Source organism: Sparus aurata, chromosome 11 (genome assembly GCF_900880675.1).
Source record: "Sparus aurata chromosome 11, fSpaAur1.1, whole genome shotgun sequence".
Classification (NCBI taxonomy): Eukaryota; Metazoa; Chordata; class Actinopteri; order Spariformes; family Sparidae; genus Sparus; species Sparus aurata.
The window spans coordinates 13,361,597-13,385,289 of record NC_044197.1 but is presented as its reverse complement, the minus strand read 5'-3'; the positions used below and the strand labels follow the sequence as shown (position 1 = coordinate 13,385,289).

General features: G+C 40.9%; 4 protein-coding genes across 4 annotated transcripts; 3 read left to right on the top strand and 1 right to left on the bottom strand.

The window, feature by feature from the left end:
• Positions 1-120: 120 nt before the first annotated feature.
• On the bottom strand, positions 121-1,121 carry LOC115591455 (14 kDa phosphohistidine phosphatase). Its single transcript, XM_030433499.1, has 3 exons — positions 842-1,121; positions 429-553; positions 121-343 (listed from the first exon to the last, which is right to left on the bottom strand). The coding sequence occupies exons 1-3, from the start codon at positions 1,056-1,058 to the stop codon at positions 251-253; spliced, it is 435 nt and encodes a 144-aa protein (XP_030289359.1). The 5' UTR covers positions 1,059-1,121; the 3' UTR covers positions 121-250.
• A 3,558-nt stretch (positions 1,122-4,679) lies between these two features.
• LOC115590823 (E-selectin) lies at positions 4,680-8,360 on the top strand. The gene is made up of 12 exons (XM_030432269.1): positions 4,680-4,766; positions 4,883-4,943; positions 5,046-5,450; positions 5,564-5,668; positions 5,780-5,971; positions 6,068-6,259; positions 6,388-6,579; positions 6,689-6,874; positions 6,994-7,200; positions 7,334-7,513; positions 7,628-7,760; positions 7,855-8,360. The coding sequence occupies exons 1-12, from the start codon at positions 4,764-4,766 to the stop codon at positions 7,913-7,915; spliced, it is 1,917 nt and encodes a 638-aa protein (XP_030288129.1). The 5' UTR covers positions 4,680-4,763; the 3' UTR covers positions 7,916-8,360.
• A 3,439-nt stretch (positions 8,361-11,799) lies between these two features.
• On the top strand, positions 11,800-16,626 carry LOC115590824 (E-selectin). The gene is made up of 9 exons (XM_030432270.1): positions 11,800-11,890; positions 11,975-12,030; positions 12,133-12,528; positions 12,618-12,722; positions 14,246-14,437; positions 14,911-15,090; positions 15,177-15,266; positions 15,367-15,388; positions 15,829-16,626. Exons 2-9 carry the CDS (start codon positions 12,006-12,008, stop codon positions 15,866-15,868), a joined length of 1,050 nt encoding a protein of 349 aa, XP_030288130.1. The 5' UTR covers positions 11,800-11,890; positions 11,975-12,005; the 3' UTR covers positions 15,869-16,626.
• Positions 16,627-16,735: 109 nt separating this feature from the next.
• Positions 16,736-23,523, top strand: selp (selectin P). Its single transcript, XM_030432393.1, has 15 exons — positions 16,736-16,831; positions 16,910-16,988; positions 17,074-17,460; positions 17,540-17,647; positions 17,731-17,916; positions 18,007-18,198; positions 20,216-20,401; positions 20,493-20,678; positions 20,812-20,997; positions 21,120-21,305; positions 21,933-22,118; positions 22,444-22,632; positions 22,725-22,913; positions 23,023-23,145; positions 23,241-23,523. Exons 1-15 carry the CDS (start codon positions 16,829-16,831, stop codon positions 23,303-23,305), a joined length of 2,451 nt encoding a protein of 816 aa, XP_030288253.1. The 5' UTR covers positions 16,736-16,828; the 3' UTR covers positions 23,306-23,523.
• The last annotated feature ends 170 nt before the right edge of the window (positions 23,524-23,693 follow it).

Sequence of the window (23,693 nt, the reverse complement as noted above, 5' to 3'; positions counted from 1 at the left end):
GGCTTGAAAAAAGAATCAATAATCAAATCTATAAATAACACATCACAGCACTTGCAGAGCTTTGTACTGATATCTTTTAGGAGTCAGTTGTTGAGCTTTCACAAAATCAGAGGCAAGCAGTCGAATGCAGCACGGTGTATTTGAATTAGGTGATGGTCGTACAGAAAAGTCAAAGTGTTATTTTGTGGTTATCATTTCGGAACTGATGAAAAAAATGCAGACACTTGAATCGCGATGCAGGTGTACGCTCTTATTTTTTGTCGTCAGACCAGGTGATCTCGTAGTCGCTGAAGGCACCCTTCAACTTCTCTACAGACACAGAATGGTCTGCTTTCCCAAAGCCCTGAAAAATGAATGAGAGTGAATAAAGCCTTACAGAGTACTTGGTTATTTTTGATTCAACGTCTTTCCAAATCAGGGGAACTTACAGTTGATTCTCCAAACACCCTGAGCTTTTTCTCTTGGCTGTTGTGCTCTATCTTCCCTCCTCCAAGGCACTTGCACTCCATCCCCAAGGCCTCCATGGCTGGATGGACCTTCTCAAATATATGATCTGCAAATAATCCCAATCATTCCATCAATCAAAACACAGCCTTTCTCAATCTAGCAGTCAAAAAAAAAAACAAGAGCAACAATTTGCAATATGAAGGTTGGCAGCATTGCATCTGTTTTGTCTGTGCAGGTATGTGTGCACATGTTTGCAGGATCAGGTTAGCAACAGACTGTAAGTGGGTCAACTCAGCCCTCACTGCTGCAACAATACAGCTCATTTGCATCTTCTTAGTTTGACGCACTTGACGCTCCCCTGCAGCAGACTACACTACAGCCACCATTAACTTACTGTGATACTCTGCACTTTTTGTGCCTCGGACTATGTCTTTATTCGCATCGCCGTCTTTCACTTTCACTCTGACCAGTATGTACTTAAAGGTTCCCTCTGGATCGATCTCCACATCGGGGATTTTAGCCAGAGCGTCTGCCATTGTGCCTGCAGCTGTTCTGACGACACCGGAGACACGGAGACTGCTCACAGGTCTGCTGGCGACAGACAACAACATGGTGCGCTCTCACACATGCCTGTATTTGGGTGGCATGTCCGCTTCCTGTCTTAAAGAGACAGGGCATCTGTCCCGTGGTCATCACTGTGCTGCGTGCAGCGGCACCTGACGAGCTCGCACGGTGGCGACTCCACGTGGCAGCAAGAGGGAACAGTTTGAATGTTACAGCTCTCAAAACCCCTAACAACCTCATTCCGCCCATTTGATCCTTTTTTTGTAGGCGAATTAGCCCATTTATTAGATATTTCTGTTACACATTAGAAAAATATTTCATTAAAAATTCTATTTTTAGCAACATACAGTACTTCATACAAATACTGATGCCGGTGGCTGACATACAAGGTGCCGACCAGCACATCAGGAGCTGTTTGGGGTTCAGTATCTTGCCCAAAGACACTTCGATATGCAGACCAGGGGAATTAAACCAGTGCCCTTCGGATAACAAGATGCTGGTTCTACCCCTGAGACACAGCCGTCATCAGCAACTGGACATGTTTCAGTTTCTTGAAGATGTTTCACCTCTCATCCAAGAGGCTTCTTCAATACTAATTCACTGGAGGGGAGTTGCTGGCTTTTAAATGTTGTGTTGTATCCAGACAGCTTAACAACCATCTACACCTGGGCTCAACTAGCCCATGCAACCCGCATGAAGGCCGGTTGGGTCAGCGACCCACAAGTGGCCCTTACGACTCTGAAACTCAGAGCTCACACGTACCCTTAAGGACTCGGTAAGGACACTCCCACACAGAGTTTAAAAGCTGCAACTCCCCTCCAGTTAGGTAAAAATAAAGAAGGCTCTTGGATGAGAGTAGTTGTACCGACTGCAGTATACTGTACTGTAGATTCAAGGTTAGAGTGGCAAATTAAAAAGTGAGTAAACTGAACCTCACAAAATATTTGAGTTGAGCTTGAGTTTTGCTTTCATTTGTCTTAAATACTCATGTTTCAACTTTTTTATCCATGCAAACATTAAAACAAGAAAATACAGACATGATGTAATAAGAAATAGAGTTAGATTTACGTTCACGTTGTCATGTTGAGTTCATTAAAACCTTTTTTTCATTTAGAAAAAGTTGGGCAAACTACACTACACTCCCCTTCTCTCCTGTTTAGATTGACGTCAGTACACTGTGGTTTATACTTTTATAGTTTTTTAACAAAGGGAAAAGATCAACAATATGTCCAATATTGGCCTGTTTTTCACCCAGGAGACTTTTTGTTTTATCTTTCTACCTGATATGTAATTTCCTGCAGTTGGAGAAGATTTTCCGCCAGCATTTATCAGGACAGTCAGAGGTCAAGGTCAAATGGGGATGTAGTTTTTGGTTCAAGAGCTCTTCAGCTGACAGCAGGATGGATGTTTTTGCCAGAGGTGCTTGAACCTGTGGTGGCTCGATGGGCTCTTTAACGATTTATCCACCCTGAAGCCTTTAACGTGGAGCCAAAAAACAATCAGATGTTTGTGAGACAGATGCAAAACCTCTCCCCAGGAAGGAGCTTAGTGCTTTATCACGCCCAACAAGACAGTGACCAGACAGTGAAGTGTGAAACATCTTTGGATTTTCTGTAAGTAATGGTCTTAAATGTTTTGTCCAGAAATATTGTCTGGAGTTATAAGTGTGTGTGATCAAGTGTGATCAAAATAATGTAGTTGTTTTATTATTACATACACAGATCGATAGCCTATAGTAGTCTTTAACAATAATATTAATGTTGTACTTGTTGAAATAGCACACATCTATTCAGGCCTGGGCATCTGTTTAGGATTTCTTTTAAACATATTTATTTTTTAATCAACGTTGAATTGAAGTTTTTCCCATGGGTCTTGTTCTGTAACTAGGGAGTTCATATTATTTCATTTAGAGGAAGGGGTGGAGGTTAAGAGGTGTCAAGCAACAGTGGCTACTATCCGCTGCCTGTTGTCATAAAGGAAGGATATGAACTGTCACTTCCAGAAACAAGAGGCAGTCAGCAGGCGCCTCTTCTCCTGCACCGCACACTTCCCGTCCCTGGATGCTCATAAAGAATGCCAGTAAGGTGTTTGTTAGCTACCATTACATTGTTGCTTTTCTCTCTTTTCTTCCTTTGATGACCATTTCCTTTGACAGGACATTTCAATTCTTTTAATTGAATTTAAAAGAAGTATGTTCCAGTTATAGATTGTCCGTTGGCACATTTTGTACAGTACTGTATGCGTCAACCGAAGTGTCTCATGAAGCTTAGACTGGTCCAAATGACTCCTCATTAGTGCTGCCAGAGATTAAGCTATTTGCTTTTATCTGGTGAATTGTTTTTACAGTTGTATTCACAATCGCAAATAAGAGGGAAACAGTTGGCATATTCTTGGCTCTCTAAAATCTCTCTCAGACACTCTCTCTTATCAGATCACAGGATTTCACAGCTTCCAAGGGCACAGTTACCCTTTCAATTGCTTTTCACTTGCATACGTGCATCATGATGTGTGGGCTGCTGTTGTGCCTTTCCCAAGATACTTATCACTTACTCATGCCATGCACTTTATTTTGTCATTTGTGTGGGCACTTAGCACATTGTCAGTGCATTAGCAATTCTTTTGGCAAGTATTGAGATCCTTTACTTGAGTAATAGTGCAAATAAAAAATGCAAAGTGCAAGAATCAAAAGGCACATTTCAATGTGTAATGCATGTTAGCATTTTTTTACGCTGCAGCTGCACTGTAAAATCTGACAAAGTGATTAGAAAAAGGTTAGAAGAATTTGAGGGAAATGATTACCTAAAAATGATCAAAAAGAAACGTTTTATCTTGCACTACTTAAATCAATTAAGATATACTTTACTTGGTAACCCTCAGGTAATCGGTTTCCTGTCCTTTTTGAAGTAAATCAACTTTTAAAGTTTTGGGTTTCCATGACTGAATAAACTGAATAAACAAACTGACTTTAAAGGACAACACAATTCTTTACTGTGGCGGACCCTGCCACCTTTTAGATTCAAACAGTGTTCTGGGGATGTTGCTTTCCTCTGAGAACAGCTTGTTTATTCAGCGGTGGAAAAAAAAATCTAAGTTTGTATTATTACCTAATTTATATTGTTAATATCAAAAGTCTGAGTTTGAATTACTTTTCTTCCGAAAACTGCATACTGCCCCTTTAACATTTAATGTGGTTGAACTGGATCTGCTTCTAGCTACTTTGTATATTTAGCTTAGTATTATAATATATAATATCTAAAACAAGACACCATATCTTGTAAGTTAATCATATGCTAATATGCAAATACAAAAATTCAAATCTTAGAAGTAACCAGTATTGCAGTCAAATGACTACAGTATAAAACATTTTGAACCCCAAATAAAACAGTATTTCCCTCTGAAATGCGGTGGGTTAGTATAAAGTAGTATAAAATTGAAATACTCAAACTTGTACCTAATGCTAGGGCTTGAGTACCTGTATCTATTTTCCTGTAATCATAACCGAGGACCATTTCTCCTAAAACAAAGGAATGTTTGGCTTCAAAGCGATATGGAGGGAGGGGAAAGTTTTCCATGGACTCCGGTGGGATGGAGCAGCAATGGAGGGGTCGTGGGGAATTCCAATGTAAACTCCTCCTCTAATCGGCCCCTATAATAAACGCAGGCACATACAACTCAGAATCATCTTATCCTTCGAGGTGTCGACACTGAAGAAATACTAAGAGTCTTCTGTAGGCACACAGAAACCACTTAAAATGGTGAGTGTAAAAACTGTTTTCTTTAGAGCAAATCCCGTTATTGTTTGCTTGTGAGAGATGCATCTATGGTGAGAATGTATCTTAACTTCTATTTTTTAACTTGATGTTTTTTGCAGGACTACTGCTTTGGATGTAAGACCTCTGCCTCGTGGATCAACTTGACCATTCTTTGCTCAGGTATGTAAATCTTATCAAACTTATTTTCTTTTTTTATGCAAAAATACTTTTTAAAAACTCATCCTTATTACCCTTCCATCTAACATGTGTCTCTGTCCTCAGTGCTGTGCATGTGGACAACTGTAGAAGGCTGGTCCTACTTCTACTCCAACACAACCATGAATTGGAATGATGCTCGTGCCTGGTGCAGGGAGCACTACACAGACATGGTGGCCATCCAGAACCAGGAGGAGATTGGGCATCTCAACAGCTGGCTGCCTAAGAAAGAAGGTTACTACTGGATTGGGATCCGCAGAGTCAATAACGTGTGGACCTGGGTAGGGACCAACAAGGCACTGACAGCAGAGGCAACCAACTGGGCGTGGAGGGAACCAAACAATGGCAAGAATGGACGGAGCACGGGGGACAGCGAAGATTGTGTGGAGATGTACATTAAAAGGGACATGCAACCTGGCAAGTGGAACGATGAGAGGTGTGGGAAGAGGAAGACAGCTCTGTGCTACACAGGTAAGCAGATTTTGCTTTGCCTTTGTTGAACATTTTATTTTGAAAATGAAAAGCTCAGAGAAAATATTATAATATGTTATACAAGATAAGTGAAAGTACTTATTTTTCCTCAGCTGCCTGTAAGAACGACTCGTGCAGCTATGGAGACTGCGTGGAGACCATCAACAGTCACAGGTGTGCTTGTTTTGAAGGCTTCTACGGAGAGACGTGTGAGCAGGGTAAGATTATACTGTAATTTGCTGATTGGGCTTGTTTTAAGTTTACATTACTCTCAATCACTTCCAGCCAGGACCTGATGTCTAACTCGGTCTTGTTTCCTTTGTTGACAGTTTTTAAGTGCAACAAAGACAACATCACCGTTCCATCTAATGGAAGTGTGGTGTGCACTCATCAGTATGGAGAATTCTCCTACAACACCTCGTGCCAGTATTCCTGTGCGGAAGGATACCGGCTGAATATGTCAAGATCTCTGACCTGCACTGCCTCCACTGAGTGGTCAGATCAGCCTCCAACATGTGAATGTGAGTTGAAGTGTAAAAATACCAGGATAGCTACATTTTATTATCACAATGAGGGAGCTCGCTTTAATGTGATTTTTCTGATCTTGTCGTCCACAGTGGTTCAGTGTCAGGCGCTCTCTCGTCCAGAAAGAGGATCCATGACGTGCTCCGACCCTCTGGGCCCCTCCAGCTATCAGTCCACCTGTGTGTTCACCTGCGAGGAAGGCTATGTTCTCAGTGGTTCCCCGTCCAACACTCTGCGATGCGAAGCGTCAGGAACGTGGAATTCCTCTCAGCCGTTTTGTGTTGGTATGCCCACATTTATATTTTCTACCTTGCAGTATTTCACAATATCAATTCCCTTATTATGAGAGAAAATCTATGGTTCTTTAAAAAGGCTGCTGTTGACCTCTTCTGTTCCTCTCTCTGTTTTGCAGCTGTCCAGTGTCCCACTATTCAAGAGCCGGAGAATGGCATTGCCAGCTGTGGAGAAAACACAGACGTGAGGTTCAGCTATGGAAACACCTGCAGCTTCAGCTGTGTGCCCGGCTACCGTCTGTCGGGTCCGAGCAGTGTGACCTGCACGTCAGAAGCAGAGTGGAGTGAGACCATTATGCCTCGCTGTGAAGGTGAGAGCACACTCACAATATTCCAGCCATCTTCTCTATGATTAAGATAAGCTTTCTTGATTCCTGCTTTTGTGACAAACATTTTTAAGAAGTCATTTTGCTTTTTCAGCCATTACTTGCATGAGTCCAGAGGGAGGAGCTCACCTGAAATCCCAGTGCAGCCAATCTTTGACTGAACTGGGACCAGACTCCAGCTGCAGCTTCAGCTGTGAAGCAGGCTTTGAACTGCAGGGAGTTGAAACCATTCAGTGTTCGGAGGATGGACAGTGGAATGAAGCCATACCTACCTGCAGAGGTATGAAAGCAATATTTTGACATAAATCTGTGCTCACTACACAATTTTCTTATTTCAGTCCGTTTTGTGCTTTGTGTGCTTTGACCTGACATCTCATCATTTTTTTTTATCCTTTCTAGCATTAGGATGTCCTGCTCTTGAAATTCTAACAAACATCCAGATCAGCTGCAGCCCATCTCTGTCTTCATCTGTTTCTGACTTGAACACCCGTCCATTTGGAATGGTGTGCACTTTTAGCTGTGATGAAGGCCATGAACTGCAAGGTGCTCTCAGCACTGAGTGTGCACTTCCAGGCCAGTGGACCTCCACACCACCAACCTGCACAGGTATACACATTTTACTATTTATGATTTTTAATCTGCATGCTCAAAGGTTTTGAGGTAGTGATAGTGTGAAATCAGATCTCCTTTGTCAATATGTGAGGGTTTACATCTAAATTCTTCCCGTTTACTCCCTCAGCAGTCAGATGCCCGTCACTTCAGGCTCCTGAAAACGGTCACATCAACTGCTCAGACAGTGAGCAGGCGTACAACGCACAGTGCTCCTTCACATGCAGTCAAGATTACTCATTACATGGACACGAGGTACTCACCTGTGATCGTCATGGCAACTGGACTGGGGAGAAACCCACCTGCCAAGGTAAAACAAACAAAAATAAGATCAAATGTTAGAAGAAATATGGTACAGTACAAACTTAAAATACATGTTTTGAGTTTAAATGACCAAATGATTCACATTATAATGTTTCCACAGCTCCCCCAGCTAAGGTTGCTGCTGTTGCTTCTGGAGTGGCAGCAGGGGGCGCTCTGACAGTATCCGGTCTGTCTCTGGCTGTGTGGATCATGAAGCGATTGAAGAAACAGGCCTCCAAGTTTGAGCTGAGCAGGTTAGACATGCATTCATCCCTCTAAATTCATACATTTTAAAGATTATTTTGTTGAATTTAATTGCTCATCTTTGTCTTTTGTCTTTTCTTGCAGCAATTCTGACATAGAGGTGCCTCCACAGGCCTACAAAAACAGCATCGACAGCCTCATATAGAACAGTCACATACTTCAGAGACCTATATTGACAATTGTATACATCTTTAACATAACTGTGTGGAAATTAGCAGACATAGTAAGATGAACACTATGAATAGTATACATTAATATCAACCTGAGATTTTACACTTTTTTATATGTATTTTTATATATATATATGTATCTCAAGATTTGCTCTGTAATGTTGTTTAGACAAGTATTTCCTCCCCAGGGGAGTTTCATATAGAACATGTTGTTCAAAAGCTTTCCGAGCATGCTGGAAAGGTAGTTCCATTCACGTTACTGTAAATGTTGCATAACGTAATAGGTGGACTGCCATGTCATTGAAAGACTGTGAGTATTTATGTGCTATATATTTATCAGTTGCATTTGAAGAGTTTGTTCATCTCTGTATGTTTAAAGCTGTGCTTTTTTTTTGTTCACAATAAAAGTCAAAAATGTCATTTGCTTCTGGTCGTTTTTATACATCTTCCTGTATCATGACAAAAGTTAGGTCTGTTAATTTTTGGAGATTGACACAGGTTTAATCATTTTTTGTTTTGTACATCACAATGGATTTGAAATGAAACAATCACGATGTAATTAAAGTGCAGACTTCCAGCTTTAATTCAAGGAGTTGAACGGAAATATTGTAATCAACTATTGTTATAAACAGTGCCCTATTTTAAAGGGCTCAAATGTAATTGGACAAATTAACACAGTCATGAATCAAATTTCCATTCACACTATGTAATACTTAAGTACTATTCTAGCCTTTCTTTGCTTGAAGCTTACTGCACTTAGTGGTAAACCCTCTGTATTTAGACAACGATATGTCTGCCACTGTTGTCTTCGGAATTGACTTGAAACGTACCAATTTGATTTGGCAGCTCCTAATCTTCCCTCTGTCTCTCTGCTGAATCAGTCTCTTTGCAGCCTATGGATGGCTTATTTTACTTGCATAGAGAACTCCCTTGACTTCATGTTGTGGCTTCTACGCAACTTAACTGACACATAAAAACAAATGAACAAATAGCCCAAACCTGTCCATGAAACAGCTTTTCAATTAATTATTTAATTAGTTTTGGTCCTACACATAAAAAAGATTTTATTCCTAAACCCATCCTGCGATCTGGATGTAAATACAACTGTCTGCACATGAAACCTATATTCATTATAAAGTAACTGTAACTTGAATTTATTAACCGCTAAAGTAACGACCCTGTGTCAGTGTCCATATGCAGTATACATATGAACCTAACTGTACCTACCACTGGCTAAAAAAATAGGAATATTGCCAGTCATGTCACTGAAGTTCAGTTATCAACCTGTTCTCACACTTTGAGCAGGGACTTTTATGCTGACCATACAGGACATTGTGTGTTTTTTCAGGGGTCCAAGAAGAACATTTGTCCAAGAACAGTACAGACCTCTTGTCTGTTTCTGTGACCTCCTTTACAATGGTCGGGACAGGGATGAATGGTTGAATAACACTGAGAGGCATGCAAGAGAGGATAGGATATAATGCTGGGGTAATCTGTTTCACAGATCATGAACATTGTTTGTTTTTACCAAATCTTCTTTGTCAGCACTTCAGGAGAAACAGAAATAGGTCTGATATCTTACATCAGAGTGACGGCGTGGGTACTGTCTGTTATTTATTGCTGCTACATACAATTCATAACATGAAGGGATGCAGAGAAGCAGTGCAAGTAAAAATACAGATTAGCATGTGTATTTTAGTAATGGCCATTCTGTCACATTGGCCAACCATTCTTTTTGAACTTTAATTTGTAAAGGTCAATGAATAAATCACGCTTTCAAATGTATAACACGTGTCAAAAATGACCTGTGTTCCTCTCATATGAGTATTCATCACCTGACTCTGCAGTTCCCCTCAGCACTATAGAACTTTAAGGTCTTTTAGCGCATTGTTTTGATTATTAATTTTTTTACAACAACTTTCCTGTTTTGATTCTGTTGTGTTTATGTGTTTAATGAATATTTAAAAATGAAAGACACATCTCTGCTCTCTCCCATGGGACTGTACAAAAATGAAGCTCAAACAACTGATATACAATGTGTTTTTCTGGTCTTGACATCCAAATGGTTTAGCTTTCTTGTCCAGCATAAAGTGCACAGACCCTTTTGGGGGTCAGGTAGACTGGAGATGAACCCATCTGCCAAGGTAAAACAAAACAAAGACATGTCTGTGTTAAAATAAATGTCATACCCTACAACATTCAAGTACATATCTCAGTTTAAAGGGTCAACTGATTCACATTCGATAATGTGTCCACAGCTCACCCAGTTCCAGTGGCAGCCGTGGGCATTCTGTTATTATTTGGTCTGTCTCTGGCAACAGTATGTGGATCCTGAGGTGAATGAAGTAGAGAGCCACGAAGTTTGAGCCAAACAGGTTTGATCAGCATGCATCTCTCTTAAAGCATACATATCTAAAATTATTTTGTTAAATTGTTTTTTTACATGTCAGGATCTGGTTATTATAGACACAGATTCAATATTCAACTGTCATATATCATCTCAGTATCAGTGTTACATACATTAGTAGCTGTAAACACACATAAAAACATTATTAAAATACATCTGGTCTCAAAGCGTGCTGTGAAACTCCACCCACCTATCCAAACACGCTACAATATGTATTCTTTTCATAGGACTTTATGCACATGTACAAATTTGTCTGTGGTTAAATCATATATATTACAAAAGTATATCTTTAAATAAATACATTACTTATATATTTATATTGCAGACGTTCCACCACTCATCAGATGATGTGTTCAACACAACGCCTTATAGTTAACGTGGCAGACTCACTCTTGATATTGGGCCATTAATGTCAAATATTGCATTTCCATATGGGCACAGTCAGACAGATATGTAAACCCCAGGCAAAATACTTCTAACTGCTTCTGTGTTAGTTACTGCAACAATAGGTGAATACATTTTGCCCAGATTTTTCTCTCTCACACACACACAGAAACACACACATATTCCCCTTGTTCCCACACTTTGAGCAGCCACATTTATGCTGACACTGCCCGACATCTTGTGTTTTTTCAGAGACCTAAGATGAACCTTTGTCCAAATACAGTATACGAGAGGTCTGTACACAGGCGTTGTTTGTTTTTGTGACCTCCGCTACAAAGGCTGGGACAGGGATAACCATGAAAGGTTACAAAGCTGCATTAATCTGTATCACAGATCATAACCATTGTTTGTTTCACCAAAGCTTCTATGTCACCAATTCAGTGGAGCCAGAGTTAGGTCTGATATCTTACATCAGAGTGTAGGCGACGGCGTGGGTACTGTGTCTGTAATTTATTGCTGCTACATAACCGACTCAAATTCATCACATGTCAGGATGCAGAGATTCAGTGTCAGTTAAAGCTATTAACATTTGCACTTTAAGTGAAAGGCTTCATTCCATCATGCTATGCACAGTAGGCTTAAATCCTGTATGACCCTTCTTAAAGGTCATAAAGGAAAAAAAGAAAAGCAGCCACCTGGAAGATTGGCAAAATTAGCCCTATAAGGAAAGACTGTGACCTTCACTGTACTTCACTTTGAGCTGACATATTTTTATACCGTATGTCATATGTTTGTATTCCCTTTTTCAGATTTTTTTTTCTTTTGTCTGTGACTGAACATTTCTGCTCCGGCCCAGATGTAAGAGAAACGAGTGGGAGTTCCCCAAAGGTGTCATTCAGCCAGTCAGTCAGTCAGTCTGTCATCACCTGCATTCACTCTGTACGGTAAACGTCCTGTTATTATATGATGATGTTTCTGAATAGCTGAAGAGAAATATAAAAGACAGCCCCAAACTAACATTCACTTATTGCGCTGCTGTGGTATAATGTTCTCTGTTTGATATAATTAGTAAGGGTTTAATATAGGTAGCAAGCTTTTTTACAAACAATTTAAGAAAACATATTGTCATATGTGAGAATAGCTATTCCAGATAAGGAAGGTGGGTAAGTAAATTCTTACATGGAAAATTGGTCATGATGATTTTGATCAATATTTTGATTCTGATCATCTTTTCTTTCGACAGACAACAGGTGTTTGTACGCTGCTAATTGAAAATGTGGACATTAATCCTACTCCTTGGTGAGTATTGGCTACAACACTAACGTTTCATGACTAATGATTGATTGAACACTAGAAATGTCTTCAACTTTTTTTCGCTTTATTTTCAAAAATGATTATTAGGCAGCTCCTTTGCTGAGACTTCCTTGGGCTGGACATATCATTACTCAAAGGACAAACTGAACTGGACAGAGGCCCGAGAGTGGTGCCGGAAGTATTATACAGACATGTTGGTCATCCAAAACCAGGAGGAGAATGACTATGTGGTCTCAATACTGCCGAACCAAACAAAAAGTCCGTATTATTGGATTGGAATCACAAGAAACCACATAAATGGAACTTGGACCTGGATTGGGAATAACAGCACTTGGGTTGGTGAGCACTCATGGGCACCAAATGAGCCCAACAACAACGACATCACAGAGTTTTGTGTCGAAATCTATGTAAACTCAGGGGCGAACCGAGGGAAGTGGAATGACGAGAAATGTGGCAGTAAAAAATTCCCTGTGTGCTATGAAGGTATGTGAGGCTGATTGTTTATGAACTCTGTTACAGATTGAAGAGTGTTACTGTAGAGGTTGTTTTAGTGTTGCACTTTTTCTTAACAGCCCAATGTAATGCTACATCATGTGACAGAGGAAGATGTCAGGAGACTATAGAAAACACAACCTGCATCTGTGAGCCTGGCTTCAAGGGAGACAGGTGCCAAACAGGTGAGGAGAAAGTGCTCTGAGATTGGCTAATGGTTATTTGAAATAACTGGTAGCAACCATGACTAATTATGGTTACAGTTATTTTTGGACAATTTATTTACATTGAGCGAGTTTAGCCAACTGTCCATTATCACACAGCTCTGCAGTTCCTTGTATCAATGTAAAGCTTTAACCTGTTCTTAATCCTAGAAATTCATGTGAAGTTATCCTAAAACACCAATCTCAGTCTAGCCCAAAGAAAATTCAAAGCGTTTGTCGAACCATTTGAAGAACAGGCATGGAAGCATTAAAAGTAATTGCTTCTGGCATTAATCTATAGAAGTTTGAACACACTGAATTATTATTAGTTTTTCAGGCCTGCATTTTTAAATGCAAAAACAAGTTTGCATATAACCTGTGAAGATTCGCTGAAAAATTTAATGGTCCCACATTATAATATCTTACATGTTGAAATATGGTCCAACATTACCCTAACTTATTTCATATGAAATAGTCCAAAACAAGTTTTTGGGTGGAAACTAGCCTATGCAAAGACTTAAATGCATACAACTACATAATATTTCATGATTTCAAAATGTAGGGCTTTAAAAACTGATATAAACTATACGCTGCTGGCCTTGAAATCTCATTGCAAGATGCACCAATCATCTAGAGGCTGGTCTGTAAGTGACTAAGGCGAAAGGAGAAAGAAAGAGAGTGGGTCATGTGACTACATAATCACTCATTGGCAGTTTTAACACCTGAACATACATCACCTGATAAGAATGACCTACAATGACAGAAACCATGTTCAGGGAAAACCTATTTCCCGTGTACTTACATTCTCTAATTTGGCCCTTTTCTCATTCATAATGTGGAATGAGTGGGTTAATGGCCGACGTATACTGCAGCCATCTAGTTGTGGTGAGATGTTTGTTTTGGCTTTGAGAAGCTGTCATGTTTAAATCTTTAAATAGAGTAAATGGTTCACTCTCACTGCTCTGTTGTTTTGACCACAGCAGTAAATAGATAAATAGATAAATAAATAAATAAATGCCATGTATTTTACCTGGTCAGCCCTAACTGGCAAACAATTAAAGTTAGCAACATGAGCATAGGGAGTGTTTCACGCCAAAGACAGTTGTTTGAGACCAAAAATTGAGTTAGTCTATGCTGGACAAAAGTCTGTTATTGCAGGTTTAAGATCAGCAAGATGTAGTTAATGTTGTTGATTGTTGTTGATGTTGCTACTGTTGTCACCTAAGTACTGTATTTTCTTGTCCAAGACATTTTATATGTTGATGTCGGCATACCTGAAAGCAACCACTGTCAGCGAGGTCAGATTTCCCACGTTAGACAGTAGACCATATCCTCTGAATAGTTCGCCACATAGTTAACTGATTCCTCAGCTTCCTGTAAGAGCGCCTCGTGCAGCCATGGAGACTGTGTGGAGACCATCGACAGTCATAAGTGTGCTTGTTTTGAAGGCTTCACTTCCAGCCAGGACCTGATGTCTAACTCATTCTCGTTTACTTTGTTTACAGTTGTTGAGTGCGACAAAGACAAGATCACCGTTCCATCTAATGGAAGTGTGGAGTGCACTCATCAGTATGGAAACTTCTCCTACAACTCCTCGTGCCAGTATTCCTGTGAGGAAGGATACCGGCTGAGTATGTCAAGACCTCTGACCTGCACTGCCTCCACTAAGTGGTCAGATCAGCCTCCAACATGTAAATGTGAGTCAAAGTCTAAAAATACAATGTTTTGTGCTGTTGTGACAAACATTTTCAAGAGGTTATTTTGCTTTGTTAGCCATCACTTAAAAGGGTCCAGAGAGAGGTGCTCACTTGAAATCCCAGTGCAGCCAATCTTTGACTGAACTGGGACCAGTCTCCAGCTGCAGCTTTAGCTGTGAAGCAGGCTTTGACTTGCAGGGAACTCAAACCATTAGTGTTCTGGCACTGATATTGCTATTCTTGAAAACAAAAAAATTATAATTCGACAGAATTTTAACATGGTGATCAAGGGCCCCGCATCTGTTTCCTCTGTTTCCTGAGGCCAGGCTAAGGATCCTATTCAAATGCTAAATGCTGATCAAAATACTTGCATCAGCATATGCTCTGGAAATTTATTATTTTCACAATAGAAAGCTAACATAAGATGTTATGTAACAATGTCTCTGAGATCTTCAACCTGTTTGTGCCCCCAGCTGTGGAATGTCCCTCTCTGCTTCAGCCTGATAATGGAAACTATAGCTGCTCAGGCAGAAACCGCACATTCAACACAACCTGTCGATTTGACTGCCACCCAGGCTTCCTGATGATAGGCTCGCCGGCTGTAACCTGTGGGGTCACCGGGGTCTGGAGTGGCCCAAGACCCACATGTGCGAGTATGCGTACGAAGTTATGTCAAAACAAGTGTGCATTTAGTGTAGTGTAGTGCATGATTAAGAAATGACTTCTCTTTTTTTCTCAGGCTATAAACAGGCCCTGTTGGCTGTAGCTGGGTGTGGAGCCCTCTCTACCTTCTGCTGCATCTGTTGCTGCTGGATGAAACGCAGAAAAAGTCAGTGTTACTCAATTACGCTTCATAGAAAAAGTGATGCAAGACAGTGTTATTTCAACAGACCTCAATAGTGGTCCTTTTTTCTGTTCATTTCTCACAGGAAAGAAACTTGCCCAAGAAAGGTGAGTGTTGAAATGCTTTCACCCAGAAGAGCCTCACCCATTTATGCACTTTTGAAAGTTGAAAAGTTAATTTACTCAAAAATACAGTGCTTTTTAAAAAGTATTTCTTCAGTTACTAAAATGTGCGTTATACTATGTTTTATGAGCCTATAAACAGTCAGAGACAGAGCCATTTATACAAGGAAAATGTGTTTGCATTTGTAAACGTTAAAACAAAACCAGCTTGTATTTTGAGTTATGGTGGAATGAGAACACAAAGAGCACACTGCCCATTTAAAAGTCCCAGGGTTCAAGAACATAGAATTATACACGCATAATTGTGATTAAAAAGTTTCACACTGCACCTTTAAAATGCATAAATATCCCACTCTGACTGTGTTTCAGTCAGGTAAATAATTCTTTAATTGTCCCTTTAATGTCAATCTGCTTGTCTTCTATAGGGAGCCTGAGGAGGTCACAGCCAGTATGGAGCAGGAATGAAGGGAGGCTGGAACCTCATGTGTGTCTTGACATCTATTCTATTCAACCTTTCTATCATTACAGATCAATTAAACACATCTATAACCAAAATCTTAGTAACCCAGAGTCACCAGCTGAAGACTGTATGCCAGAATAACCATTCAGCTAAGCTTTTTGTTAAATATACTGCATGTTAAAGCTTAAAGGTACAATATGTAAGGATTTTAGTTGAAACACACAAAGGAAATCACTAAAAGAATCCCCAGAATGTGATGAAAGAACAGTTTCCATGTTATGTCAAAGAGATCTACGTACTGTGTTGCAGAGATATCTACTGAAGTTAGTATGCTGCCTTTATGGGGGTCCAAAGCTCCTTTGCTCACTGTGTAAACAACACCAACGCTCTCCTGTTGTTTTGAAGCTCACAGCCCAGATCGCTAGCTGCATTGATAAATGAGCTAAGTAACAATCAGCAGTGACAGTTAAAAGCAGTTAGCAGTTACTCTTGCGATATGCTATCTTGTGTTTAGAGTATGAATTTGACAAGTGGCCAGTTCTATCATATTGTACCTTTAACTTTGGTATAATGCATGAATATTAATTGTGTGTATAAGTATAATGGTTCATTATCAGCTTACACATAATGTAAACTCAGAACATTTACTTGATGTTTACTTGATACCTGATCACATTAGGAAGTGTTGCCTTTCTGTGGTATGTTTGTTAATGATACATGGAATAAAATAAAATAAAATGCAGTGAGTAATGAGTTTTTATGAGTGCTTGTGTCTGTGTGAGTGTTTCCAGGGTGTTATGGGTGGTATAGTTGAGCATTTCCTGAGAGGAAGTTATGGCAAAAGAGATATTACAAAATTGGTCATTGACTCATTCCCTTGAGGACAATTAATACGGTTTTGCCATCGATCGTCAGCAAAGAGAAGTGAATGCATCGACAAGAATGAGCGACTGAAAACAAATCAAATGGTAAGACCTGCAAGTGTTGTACATGCCCGCAAAACTCAAATGCAAAACAAAGAGAACAACATTCTCTTTTTATTTCAGATGTTGGAAGAATCAGTTGATACCAGACGAAGGCTGCGTCACAGGGTGCTAATAGCTGCATTAATTGCATTTGCCCAAGGTAGGTCTGCAGAAAACTCTTTCAAACACCTTTCTTTTCTTGCTTCAGTTCAATTTTGTCTAATCATCCATATCCTAAATCTTAGACCTGAGCGGCAGAGGAGGAGTGCAGGCATGGACCTACAACTACAGCACCAGTCCCATCCGTAGATGGCTTGAGGCCAGCCAGTGGTGCCAGCAGCACTTCACAGGCATGGTGGCCATCCAGAACCAGGAGGAGAGTGACTTCATCAACAATCTGCTTCCATTTTACCCAAAATATTACTGGATAGGCATTCGCAAAGTGGATGGAGGTTGGATCTGGGATGGAACTCATGAGAAGCTGCCAGAGGACGCTCAGAACTGGGCACCAGATGAACCAGATGACATAGCAGGTCAGGACTGCGTTGAGATTTACATTAAGAGGGAAATAGACACAGCCAAGTGGAACAACGAGAATTGTCGCAAGAAGAAGGGAACCGTCTGCTACAGTGGTAAAACTCAATTTTTTTGTTAGACATTTACTGACTCCCGTAGATGTTTTACAATATTTAGACCTCTTTGTGTATGAAGCCTCTTGTAAACAGGATTCCTGCAGTGCCCATGCAGACTGTGTGGAGACCATAGGGAGCCATACCTGCCTGTGCCATCCTGGTTTCCTGGGGTCACGCTGTGAAGAGGGTGAGCAAAAATCGTTATATTTAAACTAGCCCAAACCTCTGTATGTGAGGGGAGAAATAATCTTGTTTTGTCTTCCTCTTCAGCAATCACATGTAATCCCTTGCTGGATCCAGAACAAGGTTCGCACTACTGTTTCCACCCCTACGGGCCCAATCGTTTCAACTCTTCCTGCCTTTATCATTGTGAACTTGGCTTTCAGTTGGTAGGTGTGTCCCGACTGCTTTGCCAAGCCAGTGGACATTGGAACCACCCTGTTCCTCTGTGTCAAGGTAAGCCACCTGGGTATCAATAATGTTCCAACAATTGTTATTTCACATGTCAAAACTACAATAAAAAGTATTTGTCACTGTCTATCTTAGCTGAACAGTGTCCAGTTCTGAACCACACCAACATCGATGCAGGAAGTATGAACTGCAGCCACCCTATTGCACCCTACAGCTATAACTCAACCTGCGAGGTCCAGTGTGATGAAGGCTATGAGCCCGGTGGACATAAGCAGATACGTTGTGACCACACCGGCAAATGGACAGCCAGTGTCCCAGCATGCAAAGGTAAAGTGTACCGAATCATGCTTTAAAGTCCAACCCCAGTTAAAATATGTTTACCCTTATATTCCTGCAGTTAAAGGAGACCTATTATGCTTCCTTCAGTGTGTTATATTCTATGTTTTGTGCTGTAAAATGTGAAAAAGTCCACTGTCCTTGCCAATTGGAGCTCCTCTCTCCCACGAAAAAAGTGTCAGGAACACCTCGTTAGTAGTCCCGCCTTTAATTTTGTGACTTCATGATATCACAGTTCATCCCAATGTCACACATAAAGGGGCTACGGGCATGATTTGTGACGCAAATACAGTAGTTTGGAGGCCAATCTGGGTCAAATAGCACAAGTGTGACGTGGAAACTTGAAGCCTCCCGTGCACATACACTAACAATAGACTTTCCAGTAATGAAGAAGACATCTTGAGTCCAGCTTTTGTTCCCATACCAAGTTGCTAGCTGCATGGCTAACAGAACTAACTAGGTAAGGATAGATACAGTTAGCAGCAATTAGCAGTTTCTCTGGTGATGTGCTGCCCTCTATTGGTTTTAAGTATGAATTTGACAGGTTACCAATTCTTTCATATTGCACCTTTAAACTTGTGAAATGAAGAAGATTAGCATAACAATTTAATCTGGAGTTCAACAAGATGGTATAACTTTTGTGGAAAATCAGTATCAGAATCTAATTACTAGTTAGAGTGTTGTGTATTCATCATAAAATGTGTCTGGAATTTATCTTTAAATTATATCATCAGCTTAACCTTGTCAAAAATGTGTTTTAACTAAACAAGCTCCCTGACACACTCTCACTTCTCATATACTATACCTTTCATTGTGATACTTAAAGGAGAACTTCGGTCGATTTAAACATGCAGCTTCATTGCTCAAGCTACCCTTGACTTGCCAGTACCGAAGACGCGAACACATTTGGTCAACCATTACAGAGCTCCGTGAACGCAGATTTAGCATTGAACGCTAACAGCATGGGGTCAGAACTTTACACTGTGTTTTAAGCATCTTAACATGCTCCACATCTCACACCAAAAGTTATGCAACATCATTAGACACCTTAGCACACAGCACTGTAGCGTGTATGACTCAAAATGAATAAAAAAGTAGCTAAAACAGTGTGTTTGTGCAAGCAGCTACTTACCTGTTTGTTGACATCCGCGTCTTCCAGTAGCTAGACCAAACTAGTCAATCTGTCGAGCGCGTGCTTACTCCCTCACTGGCGGAGACGGAAACGTATTCCAGCATTTTCGTGTTTCTGTTCATAATGTACATGTCCATGTTACAGCCTGTCATGAGCCATGAGCCTTACAATAGCCTGTTAAGCCTGTTAAGTGCACACTCGGTGGATATACTAGTTTGGTCTAGCTACTGGAAGACGCGGATGTCATCAAACAGGTAAGTAGCTGCTTGCACAAACACACTGTTTTAACTACTTTTTAATTCAGTTTGAGTCATACACGCTACAGTGCTGTGTGCTAAGGTGTCTGCTGATGTTGCATAACTTTTGGTGTGAGATGTGGAGCATGTTAAGTCGCTTAAAACACAGTGTAAAGTTCTGACCCCATGCTGTTAGCGTTCAATGCTAAGTCTCCGTTCACGGAGCTCTGTAAGGGCTGGACCAAATGTTTTTGCGTATTCGGTACTGGCGAGTCAAGGGTAGCTTGAGCAATGAAGCTGCATGTTTAAATCGAACGAAGTTCTCCTTTAAGCCCTGTTATTACACTTACGGGCACATTTTACCAATATTTAGCTTCAGTGTGGTCACATCCTGTCCAGACATTATCACAGATCAGATTTAGGTCACTTCACACTCAATTGTGCTTTCTGTAGCAAAATAACATTGTCATTTAATGTGAAGGCAACTGCTGTTTCCCTTCACTGTAAATCATGTCAGCAGGCTTATTCATACCCCCATCTCATGCTCATGCTATGTTTATGAAAGTGGAGTCATAATACACAGTTGATAAAAGCTTCTTTTTTTTTTTTTGATGGATATCTACTGTATGTTCCACCACAGTGAAAAAGTGCTCCCCCATTACATTTCCCGACACGGGCAACATGACATGTGTAGACGCTCTGGGGACTTTTTCCTTTGGCTCAAGTTGTAACTTCACCTGCCAGGAAGGATACAACCTGACCGGGGACAACACACTCACATGTCTGGCCTCGAAACAATGGAGCAAACCTTCACCTACATGCACAGGTGGGTCACAGATTTTCTATTAGGTATCCTTGAAAACAAAACAAGCTGCCTGAAAATAAACAAATCTGTGCGTGTGTTTCTTTTTCTCCAGTGGTACAGTGCGACAGTCTAAAGGCTCCCCCTCATGCCTCACTGCAATGCCACGATCCTCTGGGAGCGCACAGCTATGGCTCAATATGCACCGTACAATGTGAAGAGGGTTTTGATCTGATTGGCACAAACATGACGAATTGTTCTTCACAGGGCAGCTGGACTCATGCTCTTCCCAGCTGCCAAGGTACGACCACAGATGATTAAGTGCTGAAGTATAAGAAAATCATAGTCTGTTCTCATCACTCATTCAGCTTATAGTTTTACTACTTTGCATGTCGAATGTGTTTGTAATTGGTCTCTTCCCTGGTTTCTTCAAGCTAAGAGATGCATTCCAATAAATCGTCCTCACGGCTCCCTATCCTGTTCTGACCCAAATGGTCCGTTCAGTTTTGGTTCTCAGTGCGCAGTAGCCTGTGACAAGGGCTTTGTTCTGCTGAATGGCACCGCCAGCACTGATTGCAACTCCCTGGGCATGTGGAGTGCAGATATAGCACATTGTTTGGGTAAAAAAAAATCAAAAATTATAATAAGATGTCTTTATCATAATGTGTTGTAATTTCTTTCTGGTATAATTTTTGCGCATGATGTTTATATGCTGTTGTTCCCTCTCTTCGTTCCCCTGCAGCTAAGAGATGTCCAACTCTGAACCCTCCTTCTCATGGGTCCTTAATCTGCTCCGATCTTCATCAAGAGTTCAGTTTTGGTTCTCAGTGCAGGTCAACTTGTGACGACGGTTTTGTCCTGAATGGGACGGCTGACATAGAGTGCACCTCTCTGGGCACGTGGAGTGCTGACATGCCACCATGCTTGGGTAAAATAGAAAACGTATACATCTCTGTGTTATGTTACGAGAGGACCTCTTAGTTTAATAGTTTATGTGGCTTGACTTGTACATTGTCACCACATTGTTTTTCCTTTCCTTCAGTGTTTTATATCAGTTCTTGTGCATGTAAAAGATCTTTAAAGTTAAAAATGTCAAAGTCCGCACCAACAGAAGCTCTGCTCTCCCACAGAAAACATTGCTCCTGAAACGCCTCATCAGTAGTCCCACCCTTTAATTCTATGACTTTGTGACATCACCATACGTCACTTTGGCCCACATTTACATAATTGAATGCCTAGCAGCTAGTTTGGCATGTAAGAATTGATTTAACACAGCTGCTCTGTTGTTGTAAATGTTGTTGGGTCTGGCGTGCGTGATCTGACCAATCAGAGCCTTGGCGAGCCTTAAAGAGACAGGAGCTAAAACAGAGAATTTCAGAAAAAGAGGTAATACAGTGCTGCAGCACTGGAAAGTATGACAAAACTGACCTGTTTTTTGAGCCTTAAAGCATGTAAACGTATTCTAGTAGTAACCCAAATTAACATTATGAACCTGAAAATGAGCATATGTCGCATTTAAATATAATGGTGTGTCTTCCTCCTTGTTCCCCTGCAGCTAAAAGATGTCCCCCTCTGAATTCTCCCTCTCATGGCTCCTTGGTCTGCTCTGCTCCATACGGAGTCTTCAGTTTTGGCTCTCGGTGCACATCAACCTGTCAGGAGGGTTTTGTCCTGAATGGGACGGCTGACATAGAGTGCACCTCTCTGGGCACATGGAGCACAGATATTCCCCGATGTCTGGGTAATAAATCATAATATGCTACACTTTTCTTATATTTCCCCTGGCCAGGTGCACATTACTATACATTTGTCAGAATCAGAATTTCCTTTTTTTGTCCCTCAAATGGGGAAATCACAGCAGCCAAAGGACAGTGGTACTGTAATAAACCATTATAATAGTTAAAGAATAAACAATACAACAAAAAAGCAAGAAAACAAAATAGACTCAAGACTGTCATGTCTCTATTAGTGGCTATGTCCTGAGAAATTACCTTTTGTCCTCCTTTGTTTCAGTAAATGAGGATCTTTTTTTTTAAGCTGATGATCATATTTTTGCTCTTCCACAGCACAACCATGCCCCCTACTGGCCAATGCTCCAAAACACGGGAGGATGAACTGCAGCCATCCACACTCCCCGTTCAGCTATAGCTCCCACTGTGACTTTGAATGTAGTGATGGTTTCTGGCTGAGAGGAGCATCATCTATGACATGCAACAACTCAGGCCACTGGAGTCAGGATCTACCAGCCTGCCAGCGTGAGTGCTCAGAGTGCCAGCTTTACCTTACACTTTTTATCTTGTTCTTCTGGTATTCTCACAGCCGATCTTCTGTCCTTTCCAAATGTCAGCCGTACAGTGCAAGGCCATTCATGCCTTGTCTTTAGTCCTGTCCATGAACTGCTCCCATCCTCTGGGTAACGACAGCTTTGGCTCCCAGTGTCTTTTCACCTGTAGAGATGGATACTCCCTGAATGGCACAGAGGTGCTTTCCTGCTCTTCCACTGGGTTTTGGAATGGCAGCCTGCCTAGCTGCAAGGGTAATTTGAATTTTGTCGGAAAGCTGACAGACATGCTGATAGTAATGTTTACCATGCTCACAATCTTAATAAAAATAAGTTAGGATGCTGATTGAGGATGTTGTTGCAGTGGAAGGTATGCCAGTGGGGACTGCCATGCTGATGTATGCAGGTGTGGGAGCAGCCGCTGTTGGCGTTCCACTTGTCCTGATCGGACTGTTATTGCTGATTATAACAAGATTTAAGAAAAGAGGTGAGAACTGCTGTGATGTTGCAGCACAGTTTCACACAAACAGTGTGTTATAGTACTCACAGCATATCCTTAATCCTTATCTCTGATCTTTGCAGGGAATCCACTCATGTCCGATGCACCAGGATGGGGAGAAAGAGAGAATCCAGCATTTGAATTTTGATGCTTTCGTTCCTTTTGCAGCAAATCATTGTGAATACTGCAACCTAATGCTTGCTATTATAAGGTGAAAGCTCCACTTTAACTGTGATTTCAATTTCCACTCAGAAAATCTCACACAATTCATGCATGATACACATGATACAAGTTTGTCCGCAGCTCTTGCTTCATGTCCTGACTGTATTTTGCTTAAGTGTCAATAAATTATCAACAATTCTCAAACCTTGCATATTTTATTTATTTCATTTCATTTCATTTTATGCCTTCTCATGCATAAAGCACATAATCAGTGTAAGCATTATTTCAGCAATGTCCAGTGTCATTTGGGTCATTATGGGGTCACTCTGGCTTGCTGGTCTCCTTGTTAGCAGCTCAGTTTACCCACATTTGAC